The following is a 16,112-nucleotide window of genomic DNA, read 5'->3' as shown; positions in this document are numbered from 1 at the left end:
GCGGTTAAAAGGATCGAGGGGCAGTTTTAATCATTTCAGCTCCTTACATTATTTTGTATACGACACAGCTTACATTATAAGCAATTTGTATTGTATAATGTTGTTTGATTTTTTTTAAACTTTGTTATTTGAAGTGGATGATGAATAAACCCACTGTATACTGTTTAAAAGCAATGGAATGGAAACACTTTTGCCGTGGTTTCTTCATGCCTTGAAGAAGCTACTAAAGTTTTTAAAAGTTTCCTTTAAAAACATTATTCTCCTCCTTCGACAGTCGGGTAAAAACAAGATTGTTTAAACACCCTGTTCTATAGCATGAAAGAGCTGATTCTAGCTCATATTTACTTATCATTGTTATTAGATTGTGTCGCGCTGCCGTGCAAAGATCTTCCACCTATCGCTGTCCTGGACATCTTCAACTCTATCTACTCCAACTACTCACCACAGTACACGATAGTGCCCATCCGTGAGCGCTCAGCGCGCGGCGCCCAGCGGCCGAGCAGCCCGTGCAGGCTCGGGTACAGCAGCCCCTGCCCGAGGCCCATCAGCACGCGGCACACGATCACCGCGATCCACCCGCCCTGGGGGTAGAAAGGAAACATGAATTAGGATTAGGAAAGCTGCGAGTGATTTTGTCAGCGCACTGGGGTTTTTTTTCTGTCTTCAAATATTAGGTAGGTACCTACCTACTTACATACTTACACTTAAAGTTACAGGCAAACGAAAAAAAGTCACTTTGATGACGCCTTCTGTAATATTTAAGTTTTAGTGGCGCATCAGAATATTACCAATTAAAAACGTAAATCCCAATTTTGTTAAAATTTCGTGAGTGTATGAGGATGAATGAGGATGCTTTTTTTCACATCATAAAAATATCTGAAAAATTCAGTTCACGGCTTGAAACAAAAAACCATCGTCGTCAAGCGGTTTTATTTATCGAAGTAGGTACTGGAAGTGGCTCAGCATTTATCCGGCTCAATGGAGCACGGAGCAGTGAAGCGGCGAGGAGGCATTCAGCACTAATAGCAGGAGGGCATTTACTGCGAGCTCGAGTGCCTGCAGTCCGCGAGCGCTTAGCGATATTATAAGTAAAAACCTACTCAGACATTAGGCGAATCATTGAACTTGAGGCTCCGAAACAGAGGAAATTTTATTTGTCTCTCACTTGCTCTTGAGAGAACCCTTCTCTCTGCTTCGCTAAAGACTAGTACACAATGTATAATAAATAAAAAAATAAAATGCATTTTTCTCGGTGGCGGATAATACTACAAAGCAATCTTGCGTTAACTGTACATGTAATAGATAGGTATTTAGATTACACCCGCATGTCCTAGAATTATAATCAAACAATGGCTAAAGACTGCTGCGCATCACATCGCATAACTTAGAAGGAAAAATAACACGGAATTAACATTAGTATCGCGGCATTTGTCAACAGAAGCCACGTAATGATTTGCATGATTTACATCAACGCGTATATAGATATACGCAATTTGTGATGTGCGTTTCTATTTAATCATTTTTATTAAGTTAATATTATTAGCAAGGCTACAGGGGCTGCTTTTCCTTAATAAAAAAACGTCAGCCTTCATCAAACTATTAAAATATTATTTATAGACTTTGTTTTCCTAGTGGCAGTTGTTATCGGGATGTTATTATTTGCTATGTATAGGATATACGACCCGAGGGAAAGGTTACATCGGCTGACTCGGAAGAGTCAAATCAAAACATAACAGCAGGCCATCACCAAAACATTAGAGATTTGGACGTTAAATTAAAACTGAAAAATGCCTTAGAATATTTTAAATTCCTTATCATTTTATTTTCATAAATGGCATTGTAAATCGTAAATGAACACATAACAGATTATATAAACAGAAAGTTACTATTTGGGCGTCACGTTGTCTACAAAAATATACAATAAAATAAACACGTGAGACCGTGATAGCGAGGCACCTCTGACATTGCGCTTTTATTACTTTATTTGGTTCATGTAATAATTATGATAAGTTTATCATTAATGTACCACCCAGTGAAGACCAGAAGGATCAGCAATCAAGTGGTTATATCCGAGATAGATGAACACTGATACTACGTTAGAAAGATACCACCAGTGTCATTAAACCGGATATTTACGCTGACGGGTTGGCGCAGTGGTTGGTGACTTCTATTGCTGTACTATTGTGGAGCCCTGGATCCAGGTTCGATCCCCAGTGGCAAGACCTAACATTAATTCTATGTAATGCTGATGAGACTCACACTGAGATATGTAAACCACTGGGTTACTTGCATTGACTTATATGTATATTACAAGCGTAAGGACAGGCCCAACCACTTTAGAAAATGGCACCATTGCCTTGGCCCTAAAATCCTAAAATCTCATATATCTGTCATAATTTGTAAAAATTAGAGCCAGCACGCGGGTGACATTTCTTTAGACAAAATGTTCTAACGGGCGCATTATTTCTTTTGAAATAACTGTTTACTGATCTAAGGACTCACATAGGTTGCCGCCAGCGGCACGAGCAGGTTGAGCACTCCGTTGCTCAGTATAGCCAGGAATGCGGGCGTCTTGCCGCCGAGCCGCGCCGCCGCCAGCCCCGCCGGCACCTGCAGCACCACGTAGCCCCAGAAGAACGACGACAGGATCATGTCCTTGTGCGAGCGGTCCCAGTCGAACACCTGCAGGGCAGAAGGAGTAAGTGAGTCTCAGCTCGAGAAATTCAGTAGAGAAGGTTCCGAATATTGTATTGGTTTCTATCAAAAATATCATTTTCGCTGCGCCTAAAAATTCAAAATACGATCATTGAGGATTATTAAGAGCAATAGAGAAATGGACCAGTGAGCTTTTATATAAAAATGCCGAAGTGCACGTTGCATGTGGCGCCCCGAGCTCGCAGCGGTGGCTGGCGGGTGCTCCAGAGGCACTCGACGCACATAAACCTGTCCACGAACTGTTGCGGAAACGTTTTAGAGACCACCGTGAATCGCAGCCATTTCACGAGCGGCCGGTTTCATTTCCACATTGTAACTATTGTGAACTGAGCTTAGGTGTTATTCTGTAAACGATGTGCCCAAAACCTCTATGATAATTAAACGGTGCTACTTTGCGCATTTACAGCTCTGGAAACGCTCAGAGAACAACTCCCTAGAAGCCACTAAACAGTAACTTGTTCACAAAGTTTTGTTCATATTCTCAACAATTCAAAAGCAATTGAAAGTTACTATATAACACAGAATATTCTGAAAAGGGACTGATTCCACATGAGAATATTAAATACGTTAAATATCGACAACTTTACGAGTAGATCGCTAACTATGAAGATGCTACTCAACTTTGCTGCTCCATCAAACTGTCGAAAACTTACGGCCAAGGTGACTGCGACTGAACAGCTATAAATTAGGTCGTTCATTTCATCTAATATTGTAATTTAAAATGGAAAAAAATATATACCTATTATAAAAAATAGGAGCGGTGGTAGCTCAGTCGGGTAAGCGTCCGCTTTTCACGCAAGAGATGCGGGTTCGAATCCCGGCGCTGACATGTACCAATGAGTTCTTTTAACTTAAGTACAATGTATACCATCGCTCTTACGGTGAAGGAAAACATCGTGAGGAAACCTGCATATCTAGATCTAGCACATCTAGATATGTGAACCCACCAACCCGCAGTGGACCAGCGTGGTGGGAAATGGTCCAGGCTTAGGAAGGCAGTTTAGACCTTGGGGATATGCACAAAGGTTCCATTCGAGAGAGCCAGGTGCAGGTACTTACTCACTTACACCCCCACAGAGAATAGAATAGAATATATTATAGAATAGAATATATTATAAGACCTAATGGAAATGTGTAAATCAAAGTCAACTTTCATTATAATAGCACTAAATGCGGATAGTGCACTACAATTAAATTCCCGAACAGTAAATTAAATATTTGATAATTAATAAACTCATTAATTTTTAGACTGTGAAAATGTTGTTTGAATTAAATTAATGTTCAATAGAAAATAATTTCAGCATTGCGGTTAAATCTTCCATTTATTTGTTCACTACATCATTATTAATATCTGTTTGGATGCCGAGATGCAAATCCTCGGAAAATCTGTACCAACCACTATTAATCGATCGTTTTTAAGAATGATAGTAGTGATATTAGTGAAGGCTATAATAGCCGATGTCCCGGCGAGCGACAGTAATGAGCCGTCGACATGGCGGTCACGTAGCGGCGGCGGCGGTGGCGGCGGCGGCGGTGGCAGTGGCGGTATATCCTTGCCGGAACATTAAGTAGGCTACAAGCTAGCAAACTAATGGTTTTATACGTAAAACCTAATACTAAAGGTACATCCTTGTTCTTATGTTTCATAAGTTTACAAGTTGGTATGTATTATTCTCTTTCAACTATTCTAACTAGTAAGTTTTAATAATGTTCATCAGATACGATTGGAGATGCGTAATCAAACTGCGTAACTCTCTACACGATAGAAGTTTTACCTACTACGGTAGCTTCCTGATATTCAATTGTAAATCGGTGCAATCTGAAATCAAACCCAGTAGCTCCGGATATTGTTTTACCACTAGACAACGGAGTTAGGAGTAGTGCATCGATAAGATGATGATTAGTAATACCGTAGATCGTAACTAGCCCATTGAAAACAGAAAAGGCACTTCAAGATTGTGAGTAATGAAACGATGACTATAAATTTTACCCACTCAAGTATTAATGCGCCTCTAAATCCATTGTTATAGATGTTACCTTTTTTGTCATTGAATGAGTGAACACATTCATTATTCTACAGATTAGTTACCACACACACGGACACTGTTCCTTTAATGGACGATGTTTCCGGAAGGAAGTGCCTTCACAAGGGGAAGGAAAACGCACCTGTAAATCCGCTGAATGAAGTTGAATTAATGATGATATAAGTGCTCAGTATATTGCTGCAGCATTCGGCAAGCTGGATAATAAGGTCTTCTGCTCACACGATATAAAGCTGGGTACAAAGATCTCAGTATACATGGCGGTTGTTCTGCCTAACATCATGTATGCTGCGGAAACTTGGACCGTGTACCGTCGTCACATCCGCATGTTGGATCGATTTCACCTAAGATGTTTGCGTAAAATCCTAAATATCCGATGGTCTGATCGCGTGAGGAATACCGAGGTGCTGCGTCGAGCCAATGTGGGTGGCATTGAGGCTTACCTCATGCGGCGACAGCTTAGGTGGTGCGGACACGTGTCTAGGATGTCAGAGCAGAGGGTCGCAAAGCGCATCTTCTATTCAGAACTTGAGGAGGGCAAGCGAAAGCATGGCGGACAACTCCTCAGGTACAAAGATGTGCTGAAGCGCCACATGAAGAGGTGCGGCATAGAGCCTTCTCAGTGGGAGAAGCATGCCGCCTTAAGACCCGAGTGGAGGGCTTTGGTTAAAACCAAAGTCCGTGATTTTGAAGTCCACCGGCGCGCTGAACTCGACTTGAAGCGCGATGAGTTAAAAGCCCGACCACCTGCGCTAACTCAATATAATTATGAGAATGGTATGCTCACATGCCCGCAATGTGCGAGGATCTTCAGGAATAAGATAGGTTACACAAGCCACATGCGAGCACACGAGCGACGAGTCTGATCCTCGAAGCGGTCGCCGAGACCGAAATCGGTCGGACCGCATCATATTGCAAATAAAAAAGCCTCAAGTTTAGGGTACTAGTACGGTATATAGTCAACACAGCTCTGAAAATCTACAAGCTAAGCTAAAGTGGCAATCGTCTCGGCAGTCAAAGCAGTCTTCGACTACGATTGAGGTAAATAATTTCCCAAGTAAAGGGAGTTTCTTAAGGTAAGCCTTTTATACCAGGGAATGACTAACTATTTGAGTGACTTACTAAGTATCGTAGTGTAATAAGGTATACACCAGTTTTATATAAAGCACTCGATGCTGAAATTACTGAAAGTGACAATAACGATGATGCCGATTATAATGATGACGTAAACAATATCCAAACACATACCACCTATGATGTCGAAGATGATGATAATAAAGATTCAAAAGCACAAACGACAAACCTCAAACCCGTGTTCATTCTCTTCAGTCATGGCGAGGATGGCGACGCTCATGCTGACGCGACTCGCGTACCCGCACGTGGTGCCCAGGAACAGCAGCGCTGTGATCACGTGCCGCACGCCCAGACCCGAGCCTGCGGGGGGAGGAGGGGTTAGCGGGGAGTAAGGATAACAAATACACTCACGAGGAATAAGAAAGTTCCAGCAGCCATTGACGTTTCATATATCATTGGATCATTTTCATTTCCCGTGACTGTGAATTTATATCATTGTTAAACACAAAAAAACATGAAGAAAATTTTAAAAAACATGTAGGAAAATTTATTCTATTCTATTCTCTGTGGGGGTGTAAGTACCTGCACCTGGCTCCCCTCAAATTGAACAGTGTGCATCTAGGATAATGATCTGAAGATTTTATTTCACCAAAGCAAGCATGTCAAATTTCTAAACATTTATATGTCTAGGCCCACCTGCTAAATAAACTGTGAATACAATATTTTATTACTCAAAAGTTTCTAAAAAACTTTTCTATTTTCCACCAGGCTGAGTTCAAAAGAAGCAATTTATTTCTAAAGCTCCATACTCGTATAACATCATAAATGCCGAGTACGGAACATTAAAGAGAGCCTAGCGCTGGCTGCGCGGCGCGCGGCGGCGGCGGCGACGTCCCAATGTCCTACAAATCCAACAATAAGAGGAGCTTTGCCTCGGCCCTCCCTATGCATAACCAAATGCTGAACGTACGCGATACACCTTAAATTATCAAAACTAATCACTGAAAATTCACTCCTATCACAGAGGCACAGGACTGAAAATCCAGTGTGTAGGTATCTGTGCTTGCTGGGCACGTTTCATAAACGTACAGATGGGCGAAAGTTGTTTATAGTGGGTTTACAATGAATACGCTGGGATTATGCAGATTTGATACCGTTTTTGTTTAACACAGAAAATAAATTGTTTGTTCTTGCTACGCTCCTTTTCTATTTTAGAAGAGCGTGTTTCTTTTATTATGCAATTAAACGAGGCCCTTTCTACTATCGTTCTGCAAGGGTGATTAATTCAAGTCTCTTTTTTCCTGCCAAGCACCAATCCAAGTCATCAATAAAAAAGTTTTAATGGACAATTTATTCAAGCGTTACTAAAAAGAGGAATACTATTAAAAATCTGACGATCACATGAGCTTTTATCACATCATGAATCCTTAAGACCTAAACCGATTCATTAAGTATGAAGCATACGTTTGATTACGTATACTTTTGAAGTTCAATCGGTTCCTGTCAAGTCCAGATATACATTATTTTTACAAGAAGGTAGGAATACACATGCACCATGCATTGCAGTTGTCACTTTAATAACAATCTTAAACATCAGTATACTACTTTGATTGAGAATCAGTGTTACATCACAGGTCAACGTTCGTTCGAGGACGGATTGCACCTTGGACTTGCTGTGGCACTCTTATCTCCTTCGTCGTAAGAGTAAAAGTGTAACTATGTACCACCGTTCACCTTTACATGTCCCTGACTGTATCACCGCGATGTGTCATCGACCTTTTGATTCAATGCCACGGTAATATTAATTATACTCCTATCTTAATTTTCTTTCGTGTAGAGAGAGGAAAATTGTTTCTTCAAAATTATGTAATACTATTGTAAGTAATTTTCTTCTGTTCAGTGCATTTCTAGCATGGGGTTTGATGTCAAGTTATATGTGTTACATAATAACAATAGTTTGTTCTATTTTGATATAATTATGTATCTATCGTTAAAATATTATCGGGAAGCTGCTTTCCAAGATAAATAAACAAGGCGTAAGTACCGGCACGTGACTCGCTTTGCCAAAACTTCAGGAACAAAAGGTCACAAGAGAGATAACATGGAGCATGTTTATTACATAATAAAGATACAAACTTTCTATCAAATTAATAAGTACCTACGTGGTATAAAACACATATTATTTTATATTTTTGACTCAGTAAACATTATGACAAATTGCGCGTGTAATAAAATTATACTTACATACTTCTTGTTCAAATAATATGTATATCATGTTGTCGTCACATACCAGATAATTTTATCTCCAAGTACTTATTTGCGTCAGTGAACCGGCCCAGCCCCTTGAATTAATGTCATCATGCTGGATGCTTGTCATCTTATAAATTATATCGTTTTTGTGTATACTTAACTATAATTAGGTATGCTATTTATAATCGTTTTAGATGATTATTGATTAAGATTAGCCAGTGTAAAACAGCTACGTTTCGTTACTGTATTGCCCTGTGGTATCCATCCTGTTTCGCACTGTTTCTATCAAACGAGTACCTATAGTTTAAATGCTGGAATGACTACAAACTTATGTGGCGGTACCTAGTTCCATTTAAATGAGCTCACCTACATTCATAATCTCTGCCAAACACTTGTTATTATCTAGAGCAGCTATACTCAAACTGCGGCCCGCGGGCCGCATGTGGCCCGCCGGGCCTTTATCAGTGGCCCGCGTGCCATGAGAGATAATAGAGAATATACATTAAGTATGTGTAAAAAGTATCGGGATTATATCCATTAAACAAAAAATTATTGTTATTTATCCAAATTTATTTTATCACCTTCAAAGTTTTCTCTTTCAGAAACGATACACATACCTGCGCCAACGAATTATCCAATCATCACAACATTTTTTTAAACGCTGTTTTCAGAGTTGTGTTTAGTACTCGCGGCGATATTTCCTTATTGTCTTCTATCGATTGAAAACAGTGCCTCGAAGTGGTAATTTGAGTTTAGGAAAAAAAGAAGCTAAAGCCGTGAGCTGCAGCCATATCTGGTGAATATGGTGGATTGGATGCCCGATGGTATTTGTTCAGTGTTTGCTCAAAAATTCATTTACAATGATGATTATTGTGCAAAAGGCACGATATCGTGGTGCAAAATCTTTTCTAGATTTTTTTCCCACACATCTTTGCGAATTTGCTGTATTAAATTCTACATAACCCGCAAATAATATTATTTTCCTACCGTTTGACTTTCTAGCAAGAATTACGAGTGCACAAAACCACGATAGTCAAAAAAAACAGTCAACATGACTTTAACTAACAATCGATAAAAGACAGAAATGAAAATTCGCCGCGAGCACTAAACACAACTCTGGAAACAGCGTTTAAAAAATTGTGATGGCGTACAGTACAATTACCTATAAAGTCCTGAAAACGGGAGAGGATTATAACTATTTTAAGGCCGTATTTAATCGTTCCATTATATTTATTTTGGGATAAATGCGTTAAAAAGCCATTATCAATCGGTATTTTTTTAATGTATGTAAATGTAAATAAATATATAACTGAAAATTATAAAAAGTCATAGGAAAATCTTTCTATTAATTCAAAATCTTAGCAATTTTTGGTTTTATTGATCTAATCCCGATACTTTTAACACAGAGTAGTAGGTATATGCATGTGTTTTTCGATAGTTTACATAGCTTTATAATAGGTAGTTAAAAAATATTTTGCTTGCGGCCCGCGACACCATGACTTAAACGTGTTTGTGGCCCTTATATAAAAAAGGTTGAGTACCAATGATCTAGAGCATCGGTCAGCAACAGGCGGACCGCGGTCCGTTTGAGGACCGCGAAAGGTTGAACCTCGGACCGCCAAATATTGTAATGTAGGCATGTAAAGTATACATAAATACTTTGAATATTAATATTTTCAACCAATCTAACTTAGTACCTACCTATTCTAATTAATCTGTTTTACAACATCGATATCGATCAAAAACATCGCGCCGCCGCCGCGCCGCCCGCGCCGTCGAGTCGCCGCGCGCGCTCTGTTCATTGGTACTTATAGCTTCTCCGATGACCATAATAATAATAATTAGCAACGAATTCGCCACAAGGTTCCAAGACTTTGCAGAGACGGGAAAGCTATCTTTGTTTCTTAAATCACCCTTTGAAGTTGATGCAGCCGCCGCCGAATGGACAGATGTGGCTGCCAAGCACAAATCCTTGCAGCCAAATTGTTAAATCTGCCAAAGGCGTCACTTCAAATGTAAAATAATCGATCTGCAAGAAGATGTGTCTTTGCAAATATATAAAAAGTTGATAACTGAAGAATTTTGGGTCAAACATGTCCCAGAAAATATCAAAATTGCAAAAAACCTGCCATCAAGTTGGCGACTATTTTTGGTTCGATATAATATATGCGAAACATCTTTTTCAAATTTTCTGAATTTTTTGAAAAACGTATATTATATTGTTTGAGATTAACAGACACTCAATTAGAAGACACTCTTCGAATTAGCTGTTCTTCACGAGAACCAAACCTGGCTCAAGACCGCCGATACAATTTTTCTCACTAATTTTAGTAATAAATAGCTAAAAAAAATATGATAATAATTGAGTAAGTACTAGTGATGTAACGAATGTGTGTTTTTGGACATTCGCGAATGCGAATGCGAATGCGAATATCTGAAATCGACATTCGCGAATGCGAATGCGAATGCGAATATTCAGTTTGTGTTCAAATTTGGCTTCATTTGTATGGATTGGTGGCAGTCTCGCACTGAACGAGGTGCGTTCCGTTCTAGGCGCATTCCGAATCAGACTAAACAATACTAGACGCAATTTTTAGGGTTCCGTAGCCAAAATGGCAAAAACGGAACCCTTATAGTTTCGTCATGTCCGTCTGTCCGTCTGTCCGTCTGTCCGTCTGTCACAGCCGATTTACTCGGAAACTATAAGTACTACAGTGATGAAATTTGATGGGAATATGTGTTGTATGAACCGCTACAAAAATATGACACTAAATAGTAAAAAAAAGAATTGGGGGTGGGGCCCCCCATACATGTAACTGAGGGATGAAATTTTTTTTTTCGATGTACATACCCGTGTGGGGTATCAATGGAAAGGTCTTTTAAAATGATATAAAGTTTTCTAAAAAACATTTTTCTTAAAGTGAACGGTTTTTGAGATATCAGCTCTCAAAGTCGTAAAAAGTATGTCCCCCCCCCTCTATTTTTATAACTACGGGGTATAAAATTCTAAAAAAAATAGAGGTGATGCATGCTAATTAACTCTTTCAACGATTTTTGGTTTGATCAAAGTATCTCTTATAGTTTTTGAGATAGGTTGATTTAACTGTAATTTTGCTGCTCCTTTGTGCGCGAGCCCGACTCGCACTTGGCCGGTTTTTTTTTAAACTTTATTTAGCTCCGTAACAGTTACGACACATTGCGACTGTGTGCAGTTTCTGAGGACGATTTACACGAAACATTTAAACGTATTTAAATGTATGGCTGTCTTGCTCTGACATTATACCTACTGTCAAAATACGTTTTTTGTTTGTTTATTTACACTCATGGGCAATGAAAAAGATCCATTAAGAAAACACCAAATTACTCCTAGGCGCAAAAAAATACTTAATGGCGACTTCTGCAATTTTTAAGTTCATTTAACGTCGAATCAGAATATTACGAACTAAAAACGTCAATATTTTAGTAAAATTTTCTATTAAATGTTTAAAAAAATAGGGGCTATTTGGTGTCTGTATTTTTAAGTGGAACTATTTCTTTGCATGTGAGTGTATGTTAGGTCTTATGAAACTACAAGGTGGACCAATAGAAGTCATCCGATGTTGTTTGGCTCCCATTTTTTTTCTAAATGAAAAACTTGGATTCTGTTTTTTGATTATGTTTATTTGAACCTTTACAATCTTATTGGTAAAGTCTAGAAGATGATATCGGCAAAATGGGCGCCGCCGTCACAATTGATTGCCATACGGGCTCCTTTTATGGCATTTCTCATCACTCAAGCGAGAACTTCGGGCGAGAGATTTTTGCACTCGCCTTAACGGCTTCCAGAGACACTGGCTTATTCATATAAACACGGATCTTCAAAAAACCCTTCAATAACCGTCACAAACGGCAAAATCGGGCGATTTTGCAGGGAAAAATGACAGATAACTGAATAATCTTGGAGAGTATATCACTCCATGGCTTCTGAATTTGTATTCTGCATTAGTCTAGTCCACCAATATCAAAACAAATTTGAAATTGGCGGCCATTTGTACAAATGAGAGCAACTTCCAATAGGGTGATTACTTTTGGCCCACCTTGTATTAACTATTTCTAAAGTTTCATTACCCAAAAAAATAAATAAATAAATACCAAATGATAAAGTAAGACTGGTAATGTGATTACGAGGGTAACTTGTAATAAAAGATTATAGACGAATGGATTTTGATTTTGTTAACCTGCATTATTTTAAAATACTTTATTCTAATAAGTACTGATATTCGCAAAACATTCGCACAAAATTTTGCGAATGCGAATGCGAATGCGAATATCCAAAAATGTGCGAATATTCGCGAATGCGAATGCGAATGCGAATATTCGTTACATCACTAGTAAGTACTACTCAATTATTATCATATATTTTTTCAGGACCTTTAAAAAAATTTCGACCTATATCCGGACTCTACCTAAAACTACTTGCCGACCCCTGATCTAGAGTGTGGTGTCTGAAGGTACTTGCATGTCTATCTATGTATATGTATGCAACGTTTTTTTATAGTTTATTTACAATATAATAAATAAATATGTAGGTATGTTGTTAATGTTCCACCTGCCATTGACGTTTCATAATGTCACTAGAACTTTTTCACTGCTCGTGAGTGTAGCATGACAGGTTGTTACATTGTTAACGGACTGTATTCTGATTCCAAACTTTTCCAAATAGATAATAGTATTATAGATGATCAAACGAACTTCTAAAGCGAAGTTCGATCATTATTATATGAGTCGCTTCATTCGAAGATATAATATACCAGGTAGTCCCTTTAACCTACAGGCAACATAGCACGTTCTTTAAAGAGTAACTAATCGATACTCGATTTAAAAAATAAAACTGCTTTTCCGGTTCCGCTCCTCGTCCGAGTGTCACCTTTGACAGTTCGTCATTTTCTTTAGACCTTTTTATATCACAAAACTTTCATTAGGGCTGTAATCACAATGTGTCTTGTGATTTACAGAATGGGTTGGGGGGTTCCTTATATCTTCGAATGAAGCGACTCATATAATAATGATCGAACTTCGCTTTAGAAGTTCGTTTGATCATCTATTATATTTCGTCGCTTCATTCTTCAGATATAATATACCAGGTAGATATTCAGAGATAAAGTTTTGTGTCCTAACTAGAGAGATACAGGGAATTAGGATGCTTGCTTATTATGTAAATAATAATAAAATAACACATGTGTTTTTATAAAGTAGAAAACTTTTATTTTACAATCATAACAAAACAAACAAGGACTAGTCCCTTAATTAACATCAACAATCAGTTTATGATTTACGCAACTATGTATAATAATAATTCGTAAGCTAAATCAAATTATTTACAATCATCGAGCCTTATAGGGTCTTAATTAATTTGGCAAAACAACTGCCTTGGCAAAGCCGCTTTCGTCTATAATAGGCCTATTGTAGAAACGAGCGAATGCTGTTGATGAGCTGGTCCAGCCTGCCGTTTTCCTAATCGTATCGACACTTACACCAGCGGCGAGCGCAGCCGACGTGGCCGCGTGTCGCGTGCTGTGAGCGCTATAAGTGCCTACGTCTACGCCGCTCTCTGACAATACCTGTTTGATCCAGCGGCTGATGGTCTGCGCTGTAGCTGCCTTATGTGGTGATTTAAGGGTCAAGAACAGGTTTCCCACATTCGAAGCCCTCATATTTTTGGTAACAAAAATATAATCGTTGAGGGTTGAAGCAGGGCATATTTTTAAGTTGTCCTTGAAAAAGGGTAGGTACAAAGTAGGTTGATCCCGACCCGGACATGAGGTTTTAATTATGTCCATTATGGCTATCTTTACACCGTTACCAGTTATTGAAATATTCTCAATTTTTATTAAAGATAATGTTTGCACCCTATGTGCTGTAGTAAGTGCCAATAGAATAGCAAGTTTCTTTGTAATGTCTTCTAATCTTAATTCTAAATTTGGATACCAATTTGAAACAAAATTGAGTACTATTTGTGGGTCCCAAGTGGACGTGTATTTAGGAAGACTTGGTTTGAGCTTATAAGCTCCCTTTAATAATCGCTTTATGCTGTCGTCTGAACCAATTTTATCATTTAAAAATAAGGACAATGCTGACCGGTGACTATTGAGAGAGCCATATGAACAACCTTTACTGAACTGTTCTGTTAGAAAAGATAGTATAGACGGTATGGAGTTAGTATAAACTGTGGTATTGTGAGCAGTTGAACGGTTAATTTTGGCATCATAGTTATTGTTATTTTGTTGTAATTCTAGGAATTTCTGTCTTTCTAATATTTTTGTGTATAGGTAAATAACCATATTTTACTGCCGGACAGGCTGCGATCAGACCACCGATTAATTGAGCAAATTCTCTAATAGTGTATGTTTGTGAGCTAATGAACTTCCTGACTATCTGCACTAAATGATTACGCTTTTCGATTGGCAATGAAATAGATAGGTCTTTGGTATTATATATGAAACCTAAGAATTTGCATATTTGCGAGGGGATCAAAGAACTTTTTTCATAATTTACTATGAAACCTAAACATTGTAATAATTTAATCGTCTCATGTACGTTGTGTAAACACTCATCATATGTGTCTCCCACGCACAATATGTCATCGAGGTAGATCACCGACTTAAAACCGCGTTTACGGAGGTAGGTTATTACCTCCTTCATGATTTTAGTAAAAACCCTGGGTGCTACCGACAGGCCATAGGGCATAGCTGTAAACTCATATGTATAAACACTACTTGAATTAGGAGCTTTGTAATGAAATCTTAAAAATCTCCGAGCTGACGGGGATATAGGCACCAATAGATAGGCTTCCTTTAAATCTATGGTAGCTAGGAATCCGCCCCGTGGAATAAGTTTCGCGGCGGTTCTATAATCCTCCATCTTGAAATGTAATTTTGAAACAAATTTATTGAGGGGTTTGAGGTTTAAGATAAATCTTTTCCCACCGTTGGATTTCGGTGCTAGAAAAGTTCTAGATATAAATTGATTTTTCGTTGGCTTACATCGGTTTATGGCTCCTAATTCAAGTAACTTATTTATAGCACAAGACATTTCCTGACTTTCTGTTGAGGACAGACTGGAAAGGGCTGGTATTGTATGCTGTGTGACCTCTGAGCTGAATGGGATAGAATATCCCTGGTCAGTCCATGATAGAACAACTTTGTTATTTGTAATGTTGGACCAGCAATTAATATAAAGTTTAATTCTGCCAGCGTGTACCTGTGCTACTGAGGAGGCTGTGCACGAGTCTTCGGTTGGTTGTAGCTCCTCGCTGGCGGGTGAGCCGGGGGGTAGGTGCGGCCGCGCGTCGACGTCGCCTTCCTCTGGCCTCCTCGCCCCCCCCCCTGTTGGACGAGTAACGAGGAGGTCCTGACCAGTTTCCCGAAGGGGCAGGACGACTGGAAGATGCTTGCGGAGTGTTCATCTTCTGACTCGTTGCAACTTTCCTTATTTGAGAGCCCTGCTTCTCGATAGCTTTACTGGCTTTAATTTTATCTCCCAGTGTCGCGCCGAAGAGATTCTCGTCGCGTTCCGTGTCCTGGATTACATGTAGAAAATTCTTTTCTAGGCTTGGGGTTATTAGTTTTATTCTGTCTTTTGAGAATAAGTGATGTAAGTCAGCCAGGATGCGGCAGCTATCGCTCAAATATCTAAGGGCTGATATTTTATCATCGGACGTAAGCAAAGTATTCATCGCCTTGTTTACTGCTGCGGTAGCCGTCCCAAGTTGTTGTTGGAAAGCAATAAGTTTCTTGTCGCGTCCTCTTACTACCTCAGATACGGCTGCGGAAATTTCTGCATTCAGCTTAGGCGCTTGTAGTAATTTGCAATTAGCAGGCACGAGGTAATTTTTTAATAAATTGTCCTTTTCTTCTTTTTGCAATCCCTTCTTTAACAAAGGGGTCCAGAGATTGGCTAGGCTACTATGGATATTTTCACCAAACTCAGCTGTGTCGGACGTAGTAGCCCCTAGCGCTGACATCAATTCCGGATCCAGATCCATGCAGCTGG

General features: G+C 39.1%; 1 protein-coding gene across 1 annotated transcript in view; it reads right to left on the bottom strand.

Annotated features, from left to right (window-relative positions):
• Window positions 1–16,112, bottom strand: part of LOC105392958 (putative inorganic phosphate cotransporter) — a 42,680-nt gene that overhangs the window by 21,425 nt on the left and 5,143 nt on the right. The window contains exons 2-4 of the mRNA XM_011564655.3: window positions 6,061–6,191; window positions 2,503–2,682; window positions 443–581 (exon numbers count right to left, since the gene is read on the bottom strand). Coding sequence (XP_011562957.3) covers window positions 443–581; window positions 2,503–2,682; window positions 6,061–6,191 — 450 coding nt within the window. The remainder of the gene's footprint in view (window positions 1–442; window positions 582–2,502; window positions 2,683–6,060; window positions 6,192–16,112) is intronic.

The sequence above is a fragment of the Plutella xylostella genome, chromosome 8 (assembly GCF_932276165.1).
Source record: "Plutella xylostella chromosome 8, ilPluXylo3.1, whole genome shotgun sequence".
In the NCBI taxonomy this organism is placed as follows: Eukaryota; Metazoa; Arthropoda; class Insecta; order Lepidoptera; family Plutellidae; genus Plutella; species Plutella xylostella.
This window is presented reverse-complemented; position numbering and strand designations above follow the sequence as displayed.